Raw genomic sequence first — 23,234 nt, 5'->3', positions numbered from 1 at the left:
TTTTACAGCATTTCTTCCTTGCAATAGTGTTTTCCCAAGGACTGCAGGCACGACTGTGTTCTGATCTTCTGCCCAGTGTCTTCTGCCTGCAGTAGAGTTAATTTTAGTTGATGTGTGCCTTAAGCACTCTTCCGGCCCCAAAGCATGCCAATCCGTCAACCTGTGATTTAGTTCTGAGATCTCCTTGATACACTTACCCAGTGATCCCAATTCCTCACTGCCTAAGTAATGGATATATCTTAGAGGTAATTACATGAATGCAACATGGGAAACTTACCTAGCACCCAACACCAGTGAACATCCTCAAAGCACCCATGCAGTTAGCACCCATGCAGTGTAGTAGCCATGACCCCATCTACCCAGCCATGGCCTCATTTCAATTGTGTGGTGCCAACTGTGATCTGAAAATATTAAAGAGAAACTTCTAGAAGTAAATAATGCCAAAAACACTAAGGTTGGCTTGAACTCATGATTCTCGGTGTCAGCCTCCTGAATGCTGGGAGTAAGCACACTGCCACCATGACTGGACTCTTGATTTAAAATGTGCACTATTTTTGTCAGCAGCCTTGCGAGTCAGGGATGCAGCTCCACACTGTCAGTCATAGCAGCTGGAGTTCTTTTAGAGACCTCTACCCAGGGGAAGCCAGAACTTGTGACTTTGTGGCAGAAAAGAATTTCAGGATGAGTCAGTATGAAGCAGGTTTGGAGTTTATTTTTATTTTATTTTCATTTATTTTGAGACAGGATCTATCTGTGTTATAACAACTAGGCTGGCCTCTAACTCACAGAGATCCACCTGCCTCTGCCTCTCAAGTGCTGGGATTAAAGGTGCGAGCCAGCTCACCTAGATGAGTTAGGATTTATTAAGAAAAGGGTTTAATGCTGGACATGGCGGCACACCTCTTTAATCCCAACACCTGGGAAACAGACGCAGGCAGATCTCTGTGAGTTTGAGGCCAGCCTAGTCTACATAGTGAGTTCTATAGTGAACTACATAGTGAGACTGTCTCAAACAACAACAGCAGCAGCAGCAAAAGGTTTTAATATGGATTCAGTTAGAGAGAGAGAGAGAGAGAGAGAGAGAGAGAGAGAGAGAGAGAGAGAGAGAGAGACAGTAAACCTCTGACATGAGCGAGGGCTTCTCAAAAGTGTCTTAACAATTGCCATACAAGTTTGGTAGTTTATGGAATTACACTGTTCAAAGAATCTTTGATTTTTCTTTTACTAAATGAGATCACAAGCTACTTTCTGAGGAGCATTGGACAGTTCCATGTAGATAAGATTAAAACAACAACCACCAAAGCCAAATAAAGGATTAAAGAAAAGAGTCCTTACTGTCCCTTAATTCCCTTAATTCCTTACTGTCCCTTAAGTCCCTTAATTCCCACAAGGGAATTAAGACATGTTTTCACTGTAAACAAAGTTCATGATCGTGTTGGTGAGATTCTCAGAGAGTTATAAATTTGTAGCTGGCCAGGAATAAGTTAAGAATTGCATAGAACTTTACCTCTGAGCATGGTTTGCTGCTATTTCATCACTCTTCTTTGAAATGTCTCTATTAAAAAAATAAGAAGAAGAAGAATATTGCTACTGGGCATATTGGCCCACACCTGTGATTCCAGAAACTGAGAGGTGGAAGCAAGAGGACAGGGAGTTCAGGGTCATCCTTCAAAATACAGTGGCTTTGAGGCCACTGAGACTCTATCTGGGAAAAAAAAAATGATGAAGAGGAAAGGAATGAAGGAAGAAAGGAAGGAACAGAATATTGACTCTGTGTCGACCAGACTCTAGAGCCTCGTTTCCTTCCCACGTCTCTGTAATTCTCCCTGTATTGTGGCCCTGCCTCATCCTGAGTAGTGAGCGGAAATCTCCCTGCCCTGCTGTTGCCACTGATATGGTACTGGTAGGGTCTCAAGGACAGAGAGAGACTGACACCTCAACCCACTGTTTCCAGTTTCTTGTCCTTACTTAAAAAAGAAAAGTCAACCAGAAAAGGACCCATGAGTCTGCTTTAGTGACAAAGGGAAAATGCATCCCCCAGGAGTGAGTGCTGGCCTTCTCGGGGTGACTGCACCCACAGTCAAGACCAGTGAGAGAGGACTGCATTTGGAAGGGTGAGGAGTCCTCAGATGGGTGGGCAGGAGGACTCCCTGGATAAGGTCCACTCCTTTTTTCTGTTTTTTTATGGGGGGTTTTCAAAAATGTCCTGTAGTTGCATGTATGATGGGACAACCAAGACCTGGGCTGGGCTCCCAACACCCACATGGCAGCTTACAAGAGTCTGTGTCTCCAGTTCCAGAGGATCTGGAACTCTCTGGCCTTTGCAGGCATTGTACAGGTGTGATGCGCTTACAAACATGCAGGCAAATATTCACACACATAAAGTAGAAATAAAATCCTTTTTGAAAGAGAGATAACCCACGATTAGGATTATAAGTGGAGGTGTCACCCTTTCCAGTGTGGGAACCCAGAGACCCAGCTCCAAAGTTGTTCACCAAAAGCTGTCTTCAACTGAGAAAGGAGAGTTGGCAGCTATCCTAGGGCATCTTCCTGGCCCTCAGCCACCTCAGCCACACACAGCGTGCAAGGCTTGTGTAGATGTGATGCCGAAACCCTAAAGGTGGAGCCTTGAACAAGACAGTTTTAAGTTCTCAGAAGCCATCTGCTCGCTCCCAAGGTGTAAATATGAAAGGATCCGGGACTGTAAACCACTGGGCAGCAGCAGAAACTGGAGATAGCAAATCAAAGGCGCTAGGGACCAGCTGTTGTAAAAGAGCAACAGCCTCCCATGGAGCATGCAGGTCTCCATTATACATCTTTAAAAAGTCATTAAAATGTTACAGAGTGACCGGCAAGGGCTAAAAGGGCTAAAAACTAAGAAGGTTACTGATTAGGAGTTAAAGTTCCTCTCCGGCTTCAGGCATGAGAAAACCCTGTTAGGAAATCATGAGCTCCTTCAGATGCACATGGCTGGTGTGACTATGATGTCCCACCTAGCATACTTAGGAGCTGATGGGCGAGCATGTAGAGAAAGAATCAGTCTCTTGTCTCTTCTTTAAAAAAAATGTACTTTAGCCGAGATGTGGCAGTTTGGTCTACATAGTGAGTTTCAAGGACACCAAGGAAACGTGGAGAAAACTTCTTTCAGAAAACAAAAACAAAACAAATTTAGGGTTTTTGTTTTATTTTGGGGGCTTTTTTTCCTGGTTTTTTGAGACAGGGTTTCTCTGTATTGCTTTGGAGGCTGTCCTGGAACTCACTCTGTAGACCAGGCTGGCCTCGAACTCACAGAGATCTGCCTGCCTCTCCCTCCGAGTGCTGGGCAAATTTAGTTCTTAATGTTTGGTGTTATTACCAGTTACTTTCTCCAGGGACAAACCTCAAGACCATGGAGGTGTTCAAAATTGATGCTTATTTTTTTCTTTCTCTTTTAATATCTTTCTTTTGCATGTTCTCTTTACTTTTTTAATTACATTAACTGTGTGTGTGTGTGTGTGTGTGTGTGTGTGTGTGTGTGTGTGTGAACTCCTGAATGAGAGTGTTGTGGCTCGTGCAAACAACCTGCAGGAATCTATCCTACCTCCTACCATTTGGGTCCTGTGGAAGGAATTCAGGCCCTCAGCAAGTGCCTTTACCTGCTGAGCCATTCTGCTAGTCCTCGGTTTTCTTTTTTATTAGCATATGTTAATTTATAATACTGTACTTCATCATGCCATTTTCATACATGTGTATAATGTATGTTGACAACACTTACTGCTCATTACCCTCTTTTTGCTACCCCCCACTCTATTACCTTATTTTTCCTAGCCAATCCCCCTTCTAATTTCGTATCTTTGTAGCTAAGTGTGTGTCCATGTCCTGCTGAGTTTAATCAGGGCTGCTTATATGAGCATGAGTAAGGGTTAATTACAGTACCACTGAACTACACCAGTGAAGAAAATGCTGCCCAATAACCAGTAACTGCCAAAAGCTCCTCTGGGAGGGGCATGGCTTTAAAAGTGCCCCACCCATGCTGGGCAGTGGTGGCACACCTTTAATCCCAGTACTCAGGAGGCAGAGGCAGGTGGATCTCTGTGAGTTCAAGGCCAGTCTAGACTATGCAGTTAGTTCCAGGACAGCCAGGACAACACAGAGAAACTCTGTTTCAAAAGAGGCAAAAACAACAACAAAAACAAAAACAAAAAAGTGCCCTGCCTACAGCAACCGCTGACAAATCCTCATAGAAAGGTAGGGCCTATAAGTACACACCCATCCCTTTTTCTTTACATTGTTAAGGCAAGTTGAGGCTCCCTCAGAACTTGGAAGGAACCTCATGGCTCCTTTAGTTTTTCTTCTGTCCATTGGGTCATCTGTTGGGATACATCAAAGTCTTGCTGTCTGTGTGGCTTGCCTTGGGAATTCTGAGAACATTTAGCTCTGCAACAGTCCTCCTCTGTAGAATGTACACTGCCTAGACTTCAACCATGACCATGCAACTCTTATAAATGAAAGCATTTAGTTGGGGCTGGCTTACGGTTTCAGAGGTTTAGTCCATTATCACATGGTGGGAAGTCTGGCAGCCTGCAAGCAGGCATGGTGCTGAAGAAGGAGCTGAGAGTTCTACATCTTAATCTTCAGGCAACAGGAAGTAAACTGAGACACACTAGACATAGCTTGAGCATAAGGGCCCTCAAAGCCCACCCACACAGGGACACACTTCCTCCAACAGACCACACCTCCTAATAGTGCTACTCCCATTGGAGGCCATTTTCTTTCAAGCCACCACAGAAATTTAAAAGAAAAAGATTTATTTCTTTATGTATGTTTATATGCCTGTAAGCGGGTTATGTGAATGTGTATTCCAAGTGCTGATGAAGGCCATAAGAAGGGCTTTAATCCCAACACTCTGAGTTCAAGGCCAGCCCAATCTACAGAGCAAGTTCCAGGATAGCCAAGGCTATGCAGAGAAACACTGTCTCAAAGGCCCTTTCCCTGAAAAAATTAATGGCTTTAGGGGCATTGTCTTATATATAGATACTCAAATTTATTCCATTAATCAGTGTATCTATTTGTATGCCAATGCCATGCTCTTTTTATTACTATAGCTCTGTAGTATACCTTGAAATCTGGAATGGTGATACCTCCAGCAGGTTTCTTCTTCTTCTTCTTCTTCTTCTTCTTCTTCTTCTTCTTCTTCTTCTTCTTCTTCTTCTTCTTCTCCCCCTCCTCCTTTCTGTCCTGGTGGTTTTATGCTTTCATATGAAATTTAAAATCATTTTTTAAATTTCTCTGAAGACTTGCTTGGGGATTTTGGTGTGGATTGCACTGAATTTATAGATTGCTCTCAGCAGAATGACCATTTTCACAGTATTAATCCTGCCAATCCATGAGCATGGGAAGTCTTTACATCTTCTGGTATCTTCTCTAATTTCTTTTTTCTTTTTCTTTTTTTTGTAAAATCCTTTTCTAATTTCTTTTTTTCAAGGTTTTAAAATGTTCACTGTACAAGTCTTTCACTTCCTTTTGTGAGGCTATCATGGATGGTGTTGTTTCTCTGATTTATTTCCTATGATGTTTGTCATTTGTGTATGAGAAGAATAATGATTGCTGTTGTTAAACAACCCAAGAATATTTAATCAAAAGGATTCTAAAAGTCTCCCTTTGAGTTGTTGGTCACAGTTGTTCCAGAGACTCCTAAAATATTATAGGCTATTGTGATTGCCCATGGTTGCTTCCCAAGTGAGGAAGGTAAGTCTCTATTGCTAAAGACAGCATACACTTCAGACACAGGGCTGGAACTGACCTAAGAGCCTCCTCCCTAAGGACCAGCTTCCATGGTACCCAATGATGCCACAGGAGCTACAAAGAAGGGAAATAACCAAGAGTCCTTCCTATCCAACTATGACACCTATGAACCACAACAATGACCAGTATAACATGAAATCCCTAAGGTTCAATAGTGGCACACACCTTGGTGGTAAACAATGGCTCTCTAATAGAACTTAAGACCCACTCAATAAGAGGGAAATCATGTCTGGTACTAGAAACCCAGCCAACTACCCAGGGCTAATAAAGTCATAGATCTTAGAGAAGAACCTACAACTGACACTTTACTAAATGAGCATAGTCCCTAACTACATTCTAAATATTTGTTCTTATACCCAGACATAAGTGTAGTCCTCACTGCCTCATCAAGAAAATGCCTCTTTGCAATACAGACCATTACAGAAAACCATAACCAAATAAAACACAGAGTTACTCAGACTAGTCCCAAAAAGTACATCTACCATACAATTCCCACACCCAAGGCTTAGGGATCATTGCATAAAGGGGGCCAGAAATACTTAAGAGGCAGAGGATCAGGGTGACTGTGAGACTGCACCTTATAATAAGTTACAATAACTCCATAAAGTCTCACCAACATGACTACTTAAACATGAGCTAAACAAAGACAACAACATAGGTAACTAACATGGATGGGGAAAGGCCATGAGACCACAATCCTACCCAAAGACTACAGGCAACTAAATAATGATGAGGACTGAGGAAAAATTCCCTGGGGGGAATGACACACCGATTTCATATATGCATATAACAATAATTAATGAAAAGGAGGCCAATAATTTGAAAGAGAACAAGGAAGGAAATGTAAAAGGTTGGGAAAATGATATACTTATATCATAACCTCAAAAAGTAAAGAGAATTTTTAAGAGATTCCAACAAATTACTATAAAAGCAACAAAATGACAGGAAATAATATACACTGTTCCATCATAGTTCTTAATATTAATGGTTCTCAATTCTCTAAGAGACACAGAACTAACACACTGGAATAAAAACCAGGATCTATCTTTTTGCTGCCTCCAAGAAACACATCATACCATCAATGATAGTTACCACTTAGGGTAAAAGGATGGAAAAAGGTATTCCAAGCAAATTGAACTAAGAGACAAGGAGGCATGGCTATTGATATCTGACCAAATACATTTCAAAACAAAACTAGTCAGTAGAGACGGGAGGGGACTTCATAGTCATTACAATCCTAAACATACACACACCACACACAGGATCACCCAGTGACATAAAAGAAATACCATCAGATCTAAAACTACTGGGTAACTACAACATAGTGATAGTAAGTAACTTCAGGCCCCACTCTCACCAATAGACAGGTCATCCAGAAAAACAGAAATAAACAGAAACCCTGGAATTAAATGAAACCATAACTCAAATAGACCTAACACATATACAGTATATACCAGGTACGCGATTGAGCTTCTCAGCAGACCATGGAAATTTCACCAAAATCAACTACATATTAGGACACAAAAGAGGCCTCACCAAATGGGGGAAAATTGAAATCATACCCTGCATTCCATCTGACCGCAATGAAATAAGCTGGGTGTGAACAGCAGCAGAAACTGCAGAGAGTGCACAACGCATGGAGACTGAGCAAAACCCTGTTGAATGATAATTAGGCCAAGTATAAAAACCAAGAAGGGGGCTGGAGAGATGGCTCAGAGGTTAAGAGTGCTGACTGCTTTCCCAGAGGTCTGAGTTCAATTCCCAGCAACCACATGGTGGCTCAAAACCATCCATTATGAGATCTGGTGCCCTCTTCTGGTGTGCAGATATACATGGAAGCAGAATGTTGTATACATAATAAATAAATAAATAAATAAATAAATAAATAAAATCTTTAAAAAAAAACAAGAAGGAAAATTTAAAATTCCTAGAACTGAATGAAAATGAAAACACAACCTAAGAAAGTGTATGGGACACAAGGAAAGCAAACCTAAGAGGAAAGTTCATATCCTGTGTTCCTAGATCGAAAAATTCAAGAACTCACAAATTAACGACTTAATGATACACCTGAAGGCCTCAGTAAAACAAAAACAAATGTAAAAAAAAAAAATGAGGATGGGAAGAGATAATCAAAATCAGAGCTGAAATTAAGGAAATAGAAATGGAAAAAACCCAAAACAAAACACAAAGAATGAGCGAGATAAGAGCTGATTCTCTGAAAAGCTTAACACCCTATTTCAAAGCCAGCAACGAAAATAGTCACTCATGCCAACCCTACAGAAAGTAACTAAGACCAAGAGGTTGCGTGTGGGGAAATGATTCTTATGCATGGTTATCAGACACTAATTTAATGCTTGCCGACCTTGGCTCCCACTTCTATTCTGTTTATGTTTGTTTCAGAAACTGGCATAGTTCAGATTTTTTTTTGTTTGTTTGTTTTGTTTTTCGAGGCAGGGTTTCACTGTGTAGCTCTGTCCTGGAACTCACTTTGTAGACCACACTGGCCTCGAAATCATAGAGATCTGCCTGCCTCTGCCTCCCGAGTGCTGGAATTAAAGGCGTGCGCCACCAACACCAACACCTGGCTGTATCTCCGAAACTTTTTACAGCAAATCCAGTATATCACCCTAATTCAACTATCTAAAACTAAAGAGGGAAAATTTAACTGCCCTGGCAAGAGAGGAGATAGTCTAAAGAGTCACTTGTGTCCTTCCTTTTGGCCATCAGATTACATGTAAATGGTCCATACGGCCCTTCACGTAAATAAAGGCCAGGAATTAAATCTTTAAATAGCGTCATATTCAAAGGGTCCACACTTGAAAGTCAGAGCAAAAGCTGCTACCCGGGATTTCCTCTAGACAGAGTTTTACAGAGAACCAGAGCAAAGACGACGAAATCAAAGTTCAGTCACAACCTTCTGTCCAGATGGATCTAGTCTCTGAGAGGTCCCTGAACCCATCATTGTCTTATCTAAGTTGTACTGCCATCAACTGGTAGAGATGTGGATTGCATTTTGACACTGGATTTCCCAGTTGGGCCCTGAGGGTGCCTTCATGTGTACATGTGGGGCTTTCTTTGGCTTGCCGGCGATGTAAGAGGTTCATTCTTCTCTCCTACTGCCCCTTCACCTGGGGTTTGACAACAACCAGTCTGCAGACCTCTTCTTCCACCAGCCCTTAGTCAAGCCAGGCCCTGGGACGGGGGCTGGACCTGTAATGCACCCTTCTGCCTGCTGCATGCCAAAGGGAAGTGCCTACTAGAGCACTCTGCTAATTCTCACTCCCTATCCTTGAAGATGGCCTCTTCATACACGACCACCACCACCATCACAGCGCCTCCCTCCGGAAGCCTGCAGAATGGACGGGAGAAGCAGAAGACGGTGCCCCTCTACCTGGAAGAAGACATCCGCCCTGAAATGAAAGAAGATATATACGACCCCAGCTACCAGGATGAGGAGGGGGCCCCGCCCAAGCTGGAGTACGTCTGGAGAAACATCATCCTCATGGCCCTGCTGCACTTGGGGGCCCTGTATGGGCTTGTGCTGGTTCCCTCCAGCAAGGTCTACACCTTGCTCTGGGGTAAGCAACTTTCTTTGTTCTCGGCCAGTGTCTCAAGTTTCTCCCCTCCCTCTAATGATGGGGTCTTTCGATGGGCAGTGGCCCCTTTGTGTCCAGCTTTCCCAAACCTTTCTCTGTGGACTAGGGTCTCTCTCTCTCTCTCTCTCTCTCTCTCTCTCTCTCTCTCTCTCTCTCTCTCTCGACAGGTTCTCATGTAGCCCAGGCTGGGTGGGAACTTGCTTCATTGCAGAGAACTACCTTAAGCCTCTGATTTTCTGGGTCCACTTCCCAAGCACAGGCATTACAGTGTCCATCACCACAACTGTTTGGCTTGTTTGATTGTTTTCAGAACCTCACTCTGCTACCTAGGCTGTCTGGAACTCTCTATGAAGTCCAGGCTGGCCTTGAACCCATGGTAATCTTCCTGCCTTGGCCTACTGGGATTACATCCTGAGCTACCATATCTGGGATATCTTGTTCTTTGTTTAGCACAGGCCTTCAGGCATACTAGACAGGTACTCTACCACCGTGTCATATCGTTAACCCCTGGGGGAGCTTTAACATGAGCGTTGGGGACCAAGCTCTGAAGCCATGCTCAGGACTCACTGAGGGAGTAGCACTGTGGCAATGAGGCAACCAGCCCCAACAAACTTTTCTGTGTGAACCACTTACTTGGCTGCCTGTCCTAGCCCTTCCTGCCACAGGAGAACCAGGCCCTGCCTAGGGGGCCTGGGGAAAAGGTACCTTACCAACTCTGTGGGCTAAATGTTGAGCTCAGTCAGGAGATGAGTCAGGAGATGCTACTTGGGAAGAGAAGCCATTGAGAAGGAGAGCACAAAGGAGGGCTGCTTATCCACACAGCCATTCAGACCTAAGACCCTGGCTGGACCAGGATTGTTGCCTTGGAGGAGTGTGAAGCAGGCTCCCATAACACCCAGCCAAGTGTACATGTGAGCAGCTCTGCTACTCCAGTTAGGTCTTCTGGGTGTAGCACGTGCCAGTGAACAAGATGTTCTTTGAATATTTGCATCATAGAAATGTTTCATGCTCTCTTCTCCACCCAGCCTGCAGCTGCCCCTTTCTCCTGAAGCCGTATCATGTCATGGCGATAACATCTTCTAACACCCATTGTCTTTATCCTCTACCTGTCCTTCCTGGGCAGGGACAGGCATACCAGAGAATAGAGCCGTGAAGAAGACTTCTCACTCCGGGAGCTCTGCTGACCAGGGACCCCTTGCTTTCTCTGAGGGCTGGTGAGCCAGCCATTCTTTCCCAGATACTCCTGGGAAGTTTGAGGGAACAGAATCAGGTGTTGGGACTCTGACAACTCTCTCTCTCTCTCTCTCTCTCTCTCTCTCTGAATATACTATTGTAGAAGGGTTAGTGTTATCCTGTCTGTCCTGGCCCTCTTCCATCTTGTAGGTGGTGAGACTTGGACCCTTAAACATTGTCTTGGGAAATCCACTCAATGTCCCAAGAAAATACAACTTAGGAAATCCCTTCTTGGGACCTCTGTTTTTCTAGTCACCTACTGAGGCAATGACACATTACCAGAACCAGGAAGACTGGGCGTGAGGGAGTCTTCAAAGTAGTTTGATTCCCTGCAAGCTCCCTTCCTCTCTGGCCTGACTACTCCTCACAAGCCTCATTCGTTTCAGTACTGTGTTTGACCAAACTGCCGGTTCTTGGCTGACATCAGTTGCTATTTCAGGAAAATTGATACCATCCAAAACCAAGACTATGGTCAATGCTTTTGGTATCCTGCCCTTTGGTGTGTGCTGTGATTTTGGAAAGGAAATCGGGTACACAGAACCTGCATGTTAAATTCTTTACTCTTGTCCTGGGCTCTGGTCGGTAGATTAACACACAGAATGGTGATTGGGAAATGTGGTTTAGCAAAACTCTTCAGGAACAGGAAGGATTGAATTCTCTGTTGGAATCTTCTATTTCCTTTGGGTTTTAGAGGCTTTTATAGTTTTATCCCAAAGGAAAACGCATAATTAGCAAATGACTGTGTTTGCTCCATTTTCCCTACTCAAGGATTTTGAAAAGCTTTTCTTTCATTTTAGAATCATTTAATAGAGCCCTCTGGAGTAAGACCTCTCTGAGGATACTGAGAGCCAAAGTACAAAACCTGCCCAACCCTCCCCTGTGGGGAAAGCAGTTTCCCCTCCAGCATGGACACTCTCAATCCCTCCTGGGGACAGGGAAAGGATCTGTGTGAGCTAAGCTATTGGCAGAATAAGAACATGACTCAATGTACAAGGGTTCCCATTCCAGTCCCCTGTGAAGATAGCATTGTCTGTGGAGCCAACACACCTGGGCAATCTGCAGCATGAGGCAAATTGGAACATTTTCTCAGTCCTCCTGCTCTGCACAAAGCTTTCCCTTTTTTCCTGGGGTTCCAGGTTTTGCCCTCCCCTGGTCTCTGCTACAAGTGCGGCAAATCCTCTTTATGGGAGTCTCTCAATCACCACATAGCCAGAGGCTAGGGGTCATCTGAGGCCTCAGCCCAGTTCAGAAGAATATGGCCAGCACTTTCCTGAGAATAGATGCTATCTCCATGCTTGTCCTGGGGACCCTATGGAAGGGACAGGATGGGACCCAGGAGTCAGGAGAGGAAGAAAGAGACCACTTAGAAAATGGTTACCTCTTGATGCAGAAGGACACTTGAAAATTTGTACAGTGTTTGGTGTCCCCAGTCTTGGCTAAGTTCTGTAGCTTCTGAGGTTCCAAGGTTTCCACATGTCCCCGTGGGTATCTTACACTGCTTCTACCAAGGCCTCAGCCCTGTGTCCTAGTGCTACAATCAGAAGAACAGACAGGTACACCCAGTGTCCTCTCCCCAGTAGAGAGCATTCATGGTACCTCCTGATCTTGTAGGTTCTAAGAGTGCTGTGTTACTAAAAGATGTATGGTATAGCTAGAACTAAACAAATTATTGGTAGAAAATGTAGTTTCAAGCTATGGATCCTCTTTTACATGTCCTGTGACCCTGGAAAAACACTTAGCTTTTAACTTCATCTACATATTTACCTGAAGAGGCATCTCTGATGACAAGTACCCAAGTACAGAGCTCTTCCAGCTCTGCTCTTGAGGGCACAGCTACTTTATCGTGGTGTCACCTCACTTGTGCTATTACTAGACTCCAACCATTAGGATGTGCGGTGACTATGATAACATTAGCAATCAGTAAAGCCTGAGCCTCCATGTACTTGTGACTCTGTGCAGGACTGACTTGCCCTGAGACCTGATAGAGTGCTGAAATGCTGTCAACAACAGGGGAACAGGCTCTGTGTCCCATGAGTGTCCCCTTTAATTGAGAGATCCTTCTGTTGGGCTCTGACTCCCATTTTCCAAACATTCTTGATTATGGGTGTTTAGGTCAGGAGGAGTAGTTGATGACCTTGAACCCCTTGGAGAAATGATCTGAGGGGCAAAGGGCAAAGAACCTGGGAAAATGTCCCCATGGTCTGCCAATGAATGCTAGACAGTGTTGATACCCTGCCTTCCTTTCCAGCATCATGCCTTTCTGCCCACTTTGTGCCTGGGTCTGGGTCTTCTTGACTCACATCCTTTCCTAGGAGGAGTGGTTTCCCCTCCAGTCCTAGGTGGAGTGGTTTGAGGTGATGATGAGTTTTTTGAGGTGGCAAATGCTATGATGTCTCGGAGACCAACGCACAAACTCCTTCAAACCCAGAGAAGCATACTCTGGTATCAGGAGTGTTCAGCTTCGCCTCTCCTGGTTGCACCTACCAGTTAGCTGACCCCTCTGTTGTCCCAGCAGCATTTGTCTACTATGTGATCAGTATTGAAGGCATTGGAGCTGGAGTTCATCGCCTGTGGAGCCACCGAACTTACAAGGCTCGGCTGCCCCTCAGGGTCTTCCTCATCATTGCCAACACCATGGCTTTCCAGGTGAGAAGCTGGTGCTGTTAATTCTTGTGTCTCTACTCTATGGACGTTCAGGGGCAGAGTGGCTCACATTAGCACCTAGAGAGGTAGTCTTTGGTGGTCCTCTCAAGTGCATGCTTGGTACAGAGCTCCCTACAACACGGGACATCTCAGAGTCACTGGGAAGGGAAACAGGAAGTAGAACAGGTTCTCCAACATAACTATTTTTTTTCACCCAAAGTTCCCTGGGTTATCACATAGTATGGCTGCTGTGGTCCTTTGGTGTAAAGGACCTTAGGACATCATCATCAAGACACTGACTATGGTTTCCTAAACACTCAGCCAACAAAAAGTCATGCTTTGCTCTGCCTGTCTTAAGACCCCACTATACTGGCATTGGAAGTGAATGTGTCCCACACTCAAGAACTCTCTCATTTCAGATAAGAGCAAACAAGTCTCTAGTCCCATGTGCTGGACACCGAGCCAGCATTTGACACAGGTTAACTCCTCTAGTCCTCACAACCACACCAGGAGGTAGGCCTTAATGTTCTACCCACTGAACAGATGAAGAAACTGAGTCGCTGCGCCATTAATAAGCTGACCTTACTGTGGTGTCAAGGACTAGCATGATGGATAGGTCAAGTGCTGATGATGGTTCTTGCAGCACACTTGTATGGATAGACTGTGGGAAATTAGGGGAGGGACTCGCCTAGCCATAGGCTGCTGCTTATAGTGTGGGACTTGTCTTAGGTGATGAGGAAAAAGCACTAGAAAACAGACTAGTTATTTTGCCTCGATGATATCTGAGGTTCTTATCACACATGTATAATCACCTCTGCTCTGACAATTTACATGGTGAAGGCTCCCAGTTTCTGTCTTTGGAGGACAAAGAGAAGGAAGAGAAACATTGACACATTCTTGAAGGAATGGATAAGTTCAGGAACACTCCGAGGCCTTTCAGAAGGGTGCTCAGGCTCATCGGTTACATTGGTCCTGTTTTGTTGTGTGACATGCCACTTGTGAAGGCATTGACATGGAGTTTTTGCACCTTTACCACAGAGCAGAACCTTGGAGCCCAAGGCCATCTGCTTGATAATATCTCTGCCCCTAGATCAGACATCTTGGGAGGAACCCTGTCTCCTGTTACTTGTTTGAAGAATCACCATATTCTCTGCTAATGAAACTCCCTGAACCCTAAAACTCACTTCCTGTTTCCCACAATGCAACCCTGGGAAGCAACAGTGCTATTTTTGTACTCTAGGCCTTTGAGTTGCTTTTCTACATAAGCTTTGGGGACAAGCATGCCGGCAAGGGTGCTCTCCAGACTCCATCCCCCCACCTCCAGTAGTCAGAGTTCTGGGACTCTGTGAGTTGACTGAGAGTTCCAGGCCCTGGCAGACACCTAGACACCTTCCATTCCCCCAGAAGGGATTCTCTTCTCAATCCTGGGGTCCTCTTTCCTGTCCCTCCAGAATGATGTGTATGAATGGGCCCGGGATCACCGTGTCCACCACAAGTTCACAGAAACGCATGCTGACCCTCACAATTCCCGCCGTGGCTTTTTCTTCTCTCACGTGGGCTGGCTGCTTGTGCGCAAACACCCGGCTGTCAAAGAGAAGGGCGGAAAACTGGACATGTCTGACCTAAAAGCCGAGAAGCTGGTCATGTTCCAGAGGAGGTGAGTGAGGAAGAGGGAGCTTGGGAGGTGGGGTTTCAAGAGCAACACATTTCTCTTAGCACTTAGAATAGATGAATGAATTTCTAGGTTTGTGTGCTCAAAACCCTGATTTCAGCCAAGTATGGGATGCAGGCCTGTGGTCCCAGCACTGGAGAGACAGAGGCAGATGGATCTATGTGAATTCCAGGTCACCCAGAGCTACATAATAAGACCGTCTCAAAAACAAAGCTACTCTGGGGACTGAAGAGGTGGCTCAACAGTTAAGAGTACTTCCTGTTCTTCCAGGGGACTCTAGTTCAGATTCCAGCACCCACGTTGGGGGCTTACTCCCACAACTCCAGCTCTAAAGAATCTGACACTCAATTCTGTCCTTCACAGACACACATGTGGCATATGCTCACACAGACATACACACATACACATAAATTAAAAATAATTTTTAAAAGTCTTTTTTTAAAAAAGCCCATTGGCCAGATGTGGTGGCACACACATCTTTAGTCCAAGCACAGGGGAGGCAGAGGCAGCTGGATCCTGTGAGTTTGAAGCCAGCATAGCATGGTCTACAGAGTGAGTTCCAGGACAGCCAGAGCAGCATAATGAGACTCTGTTTCAAAAAAAAAACCAAAAATCAAAACAAATAGATCATCATTTCAAACCCAAGTTTTTAATTGCTTGGATGTCCACAGTTCTGGGGTGTTACTCTGTTGCTTTCTTTCTGAATTCTACTGTGCCTGTACAGTACTGAATTCTACTGTACATTTCTGAAGTTTTTAGCCTATAAATTGGAGAAATAATATACTTACCAAGTTACCATGAAGCAAGGCAAAATACTGTCTGTACTGTGAGAGGCAGAAAGGGCCAGAGATGGCTCAGGAAGAACAAGAGGGCTGAAGAAAATGTAGCACCAGAAACAATGGAAGGGCCGTGTCCTGCACTTTTGGGTACAGACACAAAGTACAAAAATGAGCTAAAACCTTATGCACGATCCAGAAACATAGTCTGTTTCCTTGACCTACAAGGTATGACAGGGGAAAAAGATGGCAAACAGACTGATGTCGTCCCGAGTGTCTTAGACACAGATGGGATTGACACAATTGGCAAGGAGGAGCTTCTTTTTCCAGAGCAAGTGGCACAGTCAGAGCTGGGCTTTGAAGATGAGGTCAGGGGAGGTCAGAGGAGGGCAGGGGAGGTCAGAGGAGGTCAGGTGAGGTCAGGGGAGGTCAGGGAAAGTCAGAGGAGGGCAGGGGAGGTCAGAGGAGGTCAGGGGAAGTCAGGTGAGGTCAGGAGAGGTCTTGTGAAGTCAGGGAAGGTCAGGGGAAGAAGATATTGAGCCTGAGAGGTGAGGAAAGGACATAAGTTAGACTAGAGAGGACTCAGGTTGGAGAAGCAGAGAAAGAATGGAAAAGCTGGATGCAGGGCATGCTCATGACCGGAAAGTTAAAGACAGTACTGCTGACAGGACACCAATCAACTCTCTCAGGAAATCAGTGGTTCCAATTGTGTGGAAATGAGATTGGGGCAAGGCCTCTAGAGGGACAGAACCTGCAGATGATCAAGGACATCCATCCATTATGCTTCCTGGAGCTTTTGGAGTCAAGGCCTTGAGGGAGGAAGTTAGCAGGAAATGGAGAAACATCAAAGACCCTGACAGGAGAGAAAGCAGGCTTCAGGGGCAGATGGAAACCAGTCCAGGCATCCTCACAGGCTCAGGATGTGGTTTGGCCCTGATTTGTTGGGTAACTGGCCTCATCCCTCTATGAATAAGAGCAATGGAGACCTTGTTCCATTGGCAACTGGTGGGATCAGGACAATCTCAGCTCAACATACTTACCTTGAAAATGATAACAATACTCTGTACTGAAAAGATTTCCCACACCCTTCTTTCTTGATGGGATCCCACCCCTCACATGCACTCGTGGTGTAAGAGGAAAGATAACTGCGCCCCACTGAGAAGAGTCAGCCCTCTCTCCATACTCAGTGTGCCATCTCTCCACACAGGTACTACAAGCCCGGCATCCTGCTGATGTGTTTCATCCTGCCCACGCTGGTGCCCTGGTATTTCTGGGGTGAAACTTTCCTACACAGCCTGTATGTTGCCACATTACTGAGATATGCCATGGTGCTCAATGCCACCTGGCTGGTGAACAGCGCCGCCCACCTCTATGGGAATCGCCCTTATGACAAGAACATTGATCCCAGGGAGAACGCCCTGGTTTCGATGGGATCTCTGGGTAAGTCAGCAATCTTTAGCATTAGCACATTCAGTGGTCTCTTTTGGGTTTCAAACCTGGGACAAATGGCTGAGGTGCCTCTTTAACATATCACAGCTGACCTGGCCACCAAGTTCTCCCTGCATCCCTCAGTCCCTGCTTGTTACAGCCCCCACCCTGCCCCCATCTGGCATGTCCCATTTCCTACCCTGAACTCTGCAGCCCAGGGTGCCGGGCTCCTCTTCCCTATCTAATCTAATCTAATCTAATCTAATCTAATCTAATCTAATCTAATCATTTTGGTCTCCCTCTCTCCCCCTTCTCGCATGGCACAGCTCAGTCTGGTCGTGTCCACTCTGCACTCTCCCAGATGCCCGGCCTCTGACTGTACCCTCCCATCTATCTACAATGGCCCTCCACTGCACGGCCATACCTAGGAGCAGTCATGTTCTTTCCTTTTCCTTTTTTATTTCTTTTTTAAAATTCCATCTCCTTATCGGATGAGCTGTGAGGAAGATGCCAGGCATCTGTTTTTATAAGCACTTTGTGTCTCACACTTTCCACTGTAAAACTAGGGGATGTGATATTGGGGAAAACATGACGGTCAGGCAACAGGTTTTATGTAAAAAGGGAAAGGATAAAAAATACTGCCTTTGATTGGAAGGTCAAAAAACAAACCAAAAAAACCTCTAAATGATCCTGGCTAAGTTTCCCCTTCTCCAGTCATCTCTGATTTATTTCTCTGAGCTGGGTTATTTCTGCTTGGGTCAGAAGACTCATAACAATAACAATAGTGGCAATGAAGAATACAATGAGCCTAGTGTGTCACGACTAACCATGCTATATACAGAAAAGGAAGATCGTGACTTTGGATTTAAAAGTGTGTCGTTCTCAGAGTATTGGCTCACCCCCTTAGTGTGTTTCATGAACTGCCACCACCCCCATCCCAGCTTCAGACACCACCACCCCTGTGTCTGTTCTTCCATTCACCCATGTTTAAGGAAATCTTATTTACTTACCCTATACCCTACAATTCTTAGACTGCCATAGAAATGGTATCCCGTGGACTGAGATGTGTTCTGTAAATGAAACTGAAATGAACTTTCCCAGATTCGGCCTCTTTATGACATGGCTGCTATGAGTAACAGCCAGCCCCTTGTATTTTGTCCCTGTTGCCATTTCTTCTCCATCCCTTCTCAGCCCCCCCTTTACTTCATCTTCTGCTTTCCCGTTTCCTCCCATACGAACCTTAATTTCTTCCTCCTTTCCTCTCCCTTCACTCTCTCTCCCCCTTCCTCTCTCCCCTTTTGCCTTTCTCCCAATGCTCCTGAAGTACTAGGGACCACACTTGCAGCCCTGTGCAAATGCTCCCTCACTGAACTATGTCCCAAGCTTTATTTGTACTTTTGTACATTGTGAGTCAAGAGTTCACTGTGTAGTTCACCTTGCACTCACTCTGTAGCTTAGACTGGCCTTGAATTTCTACCAATAAGCTATTTGCCCAGCTGTTTTTTTTTTATTTTTATCTTGGAAATAGATCTTTCTAACTCGTCCTGGTCAGACTTGAACTTTCTGTCTCCTGGTTCAGCCCCCAGGCAGCTGGAATCACAGCCAGTGGCAAGTAACAATGTATAAATTCAGACCCCAGTCAGTAACAATGTATAAATCTAGACAGCAGTCAGTACCAGTAACAATGTATAAATCCAGACCCCAGAGTCAACAACAAAGTGTTCTCTTACCCACTGGTGTGCAAAGAGGCGGAGGCGGCAGCAATCACGGAGCCCCCTAACTGCTCTCCTTGCTTGTTTCCAGGCGAGGGCTTCCACAACTACCACCACGCCTTCCCCTATGACTACTCGGCCAGTGAGTACCGCTGGCACATCAACTTCACCACGTTCTTCATCGACTGCATGGCTGCCCTGGGCCTGGCTTATGACCGGAAAAGAGTGTCTAAGGCCGCTCTCTGGGCCAGAATTAAAAGAACTGGAGACGGGAGCCATAAGAGTGGCTGAGTCTGGGGTAAAACGTATTACATATACACTGAGAAATGATTTTTTCAGTCTTACACTTTAAAAAAGATTTATTCAGGATTATGAATCGACACAATCTTGGTTAATGGAATGCAAATAGATCTTGTATAACACTTTTCTAAATTATTTTTTAAGGATGTGATAATTGTTTTGGTTGTGAGAAGTTGAATTTTTCCGTTGCCTTCATTTCATCTTGTGGTTTGTCTCTTTTGATAAATGGCCTTACATTAAAATTGTAAACAAATATATACCCCCCCAAAAAAAGAGCGCCTGAGTCTGGGGTTGTCTTTGTTTCTATTTCCAAAGCCAGCTGAACAGAGGTTTAATGATGTTGCTTAAATCCTGAAAAATACCATCCATGTTCTAAAGTATCTCAACACTGTATTCTTGTAAAATATTCAAATATTAAATAAAAGGCAAAACTCTCTTTTATGATCTTTTATTGCTTAGTCCTTCTCTCCTCCCTCTTCTTACTTTATCGTCTTCCCAGTGAGCTGCAGGGGAGCAATAGGATGAAAGATCTCTTGGAGAGCTAAGCAAATGATTTAAATTAAGCGACACCACAGATGGCACTCTTGCCTTGATCTCTCTTGAGCTTCAAGGTAGGTGTCTCAAGCTAAAACTCCAACCAGATCCTCCTGGATGTTGTCTGTTAACTACCATTGGGCCATGGAAAAGACAAAATAGGACATACAAATAAAATGCACACACACACAATTCCCAAGACAGCGAAAAAACAAAAAACAAAACACATACACAAACCAACCTTTCCTTGCCACAGGTAAACCATAAAGGGAGAGTTATCCCGCTGGATATGGTCCTTAAGAGGGGATGCTGTTACATGGAAGGAGTTATAAAGTTCTTTCTGTGATCAGACTCAGCTACTTCCCAAGCCAACATGGAGTGTGTGTGTGTGTGTGTGTGTGTGTGTGTGTGTGTGTGTACGCGAGCACGTGCGTGCACTCCTCCAAGTTGCTCCTTGGGTTGATAAAATCCAGGCAACCCTCCAGTGTTTTGTTCCTTGCCTCATTCCTTCCTGTTAAATTTTATGTTCGTGACTATCCCAGGTCAGTGAATATTTGTTGCATATAATCGATTTAATGAAACAGCTGGAAGATGCTAAGCAGGCCATTAGGGAAGAATTTTCATCAAAATCTTCCTGAGCTGTGGACCCTGCGTTCAACAAATTGCCTGGCCAAGCGGTGTGCTCACCAGTACAATAGCAGCAGGTCTGTTGAGGGTAACCAACTGCTTCCTGTGTAGATTTGAGACCTACTCATTGGAAGGGAATTCACCATCAAAAAGCTGCTGGCTGGGGTCCAGGGAGATGGTTCAGCAGGTAAAGGAGCTTGCTGAGAAAGCCTGATGGCCTAAGGTCAATCTCAGAGACCATGTGAAAAGCTGAACATAGTATCCCAGTATTCCCATGGAGAGATGGGAGACACTGAAAGGAGAATTCCCTTGAAGCTTGTCAGCCAACTAGCCCACAGTAGGTTGGCCAGAGAGACCCTGCCTCCAAAACAAACTGACTCCCAAAAGTCATCCTGTGGCCTGCATGTGCACCCCACACACACACATATCATACACATGCAAATAATGATAGTAATTTTTAAATTATTTTTAAAGCCTGTAGCTGTGGAGTTCATAGGCCTTAGTAAGGAAGTGACTATTGTTGTTTTCCTAAATGGATATAACGTGCCCATCAAATTACCTTCTGAACAGCTATGTTTTTGCTCAGCTTTGGTCAGGGAAGGTTCTGTTTGTAGTGGTCAGCAGTATCGTCAGAGACCCTGTTTGTCTAAGGACTGAGAATATGTGCCTGAATGCGTCCACAGCAGCTTTTCCAAAGCTTGGGGACTAGCATGGAAGAGCAGCAGGAAGAAGGTAAGGGCCCGAGAGAAGGCCAAGATGGAACAGAACACTGCCTTCCGGGCATGGTATGGTCTTTGTACTCTTAAACTTACAGCAGTCGCGATTAACTGCACAAGACCTATCCAAAATGGGGCCTGTCACCATCATGTCATGCCTAGGAGTGGGGCTCATGAGAGACAGAGAGTGATAGCTTGCCTTCCTTCCCCCCTTCCTCCTTCTCTCTGTCTGTTTCTTGGCTTAGCCATTGGTAAAGCGTCCACACTTCTGTAAACAAACCTGTTACCATGGTCATGTAATTCTAGGGAAATTTGTTGGCTATATAAAAATAAAAATTAAGCTAAAAGACATGGAAATAAGGGGGGACTGGAAAGATGGCTTAAGTGATTGGTTGAGAACACCACTGCTCTTCCAGAGGAATTAGGTTCCATTCTCAGAACCCATACAGCAGCTCATGCTGTCTTTATTTCAGTCCCAGGGAGTCTTGTGCCCTCTTCTGGCCTCTCTAGATACTGCACAAATGCACACCGACATGCAAGCAAAACTTGCTAGGTAGCAAAACTTGAAGGTAGGAGACTAGTTGAGAAGATAAAGGGACTGACTAAGAAAAGGAGCAGAGCAAGAGAGGGTAACAGAGACCACAGGAAGATACACAGATTCTGGCCTGAGTGTCTTCCCTTAGATGATGCAGTGCCTTTCTAAATTACATTCCTCAAAGGATATAATTTACAACAACGCTTGAAGACCAAGTGAGGCTTGCATTGTTTTTTTAAATGGAATTATCGTGTTTTTTTTTAAGATTCTTTTTTATTATGTATACAATATTCTGTCTGTGTGTATGCCTGCAGGCCAGAAGAGGGCACCAGATCTCATATGGATGGTTGTGAGCCACCATGTGGTTGCTGGGAATTGAACTCAGGACCTCTGGAAGAGCAGTCAGTGCTGTTAACCTCTGAGCTAGCTATCTCTCCAGCCACGAGGCTTGCATTTTTAAATGTGGTTCAAAAGTTAAAATTCAAGGAGCTGGTTTATTTTCCTTATCTCAGAGAATCTTTTGTAAATGAAACTGTAGGGTGGTTTCACAAGGCACACTGTTTTGATTTAGGGATAAAGCAGGAGTGCCAAGCCACAAGGTCACAAGCATTCTGGCTTTTAAAAAGTATATTTGTTGTTGCAACATCAATGTTTGAGGTGTCCTATGGAAAAGAGCATAAACAGGCGATTAGCTGTTGTGTTGAAGATTCTTGACTCACAGTCAGCGAGAAGGCAAAGCAGATTCCAGATCCCAGAAGGGAAAGGCTTCTTTCCCTTCTGTGTCCCCATGATGTGACATGCTCTGCTCCACCGTGCCTTCCCTGATGAGATGGACCTCAGTGTCTGACACTTCCAGCCCCAATCACTCCTTCTTCCATTAAGTTGTTTCTAATAAAGTTGAGTTCTTTATTTGGTCAAATCAGTGTGGAAGTAGTTACGGAAACTTTTGTTTGCTCGCTTGCTTGCTTGTTTGAGACAGGGTCTCACTATGTATCTCAGGCTGGTCTTGAACTCACAGAGACCCATTGTCTCTACCTCCAGAGTGCCTGGATTCATTAGTGTATCTTCACATTAAACTACAGCTGGGTCTGACATTTGCTTGACTCTTTTCCAACAACAATACACTCTATTACTTTCTCAGTTCCTCAAGGACACCTTCTGCTGCTGGAAAGTCTCCCTGTACCTAGACAGTCAGTGCACAATGAAATGAAAACATCTCAGGGGTGTTTAGGTCTATCTCCACTACAGAACACGGTAAACGTCACATGAGGATGAGGTCACGTGAGTGTAAGTCCAGTCTTGAGACCTATATTAACATCCTATTATGCAGGCAGACTTATTTTGCTCATTAAATTTGGCACAAGGGACTCCAATAATAATCGCAAGGCACAAGAAATGCAGAGTGTGCCTTGGAGTTGCTAGAAACAAAAAGAACTTCTTCCTTGGGCCACAGCTCTGTCCCACTCTACTACACCCCCCAAGGCTTCTCTACCCAAGCTATAAAGGAGCAGGTGTGATGTGATGACTCGTGGTAGGTATGGGACCACATGAGGACCTGCTCAAAAAAACCCCAAGGGGTATTCATTCTGGACCATTTCTCAAAGGAAGCAGTTAAAGGAAAGTGAGTTATTTTACAATGCCAGCAGAGGGCGCAAGAATGCTCAAAGCACCACCTCTT

The 23,234-nt window shown here is 44.7% G+C and overlaps 1 protein-coding gene across 1 annotated transcript; it reads left to right on the top strand.

Annotated features, from left to right (window-relative positions):
• Nucleotides 1-8,833: 8,833 nt before the first annotated feature.
• LOC100751184 (acyl-CoA desaturase 3) lies at nt 8,834-19,404 on the top strand. The gene is made up of 5 exons (XM_027407238.2): nt 8,834-9,362; nt 13,129-13,259; nt 14,708-14,913; nt 16,912-17,144; nt 18,936-19,404. Exons 1-5 carry the CDS (start codon nt 9,080-9,082, stop codon nt 19,133-19,135), a joined length of 1,053 nt encoding a protein of 350 aa, XP_027263039.1. The 5' UTR covers nt 8,834-9,079; the 3' UTR covers nt 19,136-19,404.
• The last annotated feature ends 3,830 nt before the right edge of the window (nt 19,405-23,234 follow it).

Source organism: Cricetulus griseus, chromosome 3, assembly GCF_003668045.3.
Source record: "Cricetulus griseus strain 17A/GY chromosome 3, alternate assembly CriGri-PICRH-1.0, whole genome shotgun sequence".
NCBI lineage: Eukaryota > Metazoa > Chordata > Mammalia > Rodentia > Cricetidae > Cricetulus > Cricetulus griseus.
The sequence above is the reverse complement of the archived record's forward strand: the minus strand, read 5'-3'. Positions and strand labels throughout refer to the sequence as shown.

Bases quoted from the DNA above. Each gene is read 5' to 3' on its own strand.
- LOC100751184 (XM_027407238.2), top strand. From the start codon at position 9,080: ATGGCCTCTTCATACACGACCACCACCACCATCACAGCGCCTCCCTCC. The intron at 14,914-16,911 runs GTGAGTGAGGAA...CTCTCCACACAG, and splicing joins CTGGTCATGTTCCAGAGGAG to GTACTACAAGCCCGGCATCC. The intron at 17,145-18,935 runs GTAAGTCAGCAA...GCTTGTTTCCAG, and splicing joins GGTTTCGATGGGATCTCTGG to GCGAGGGCTTCCACAACTAC.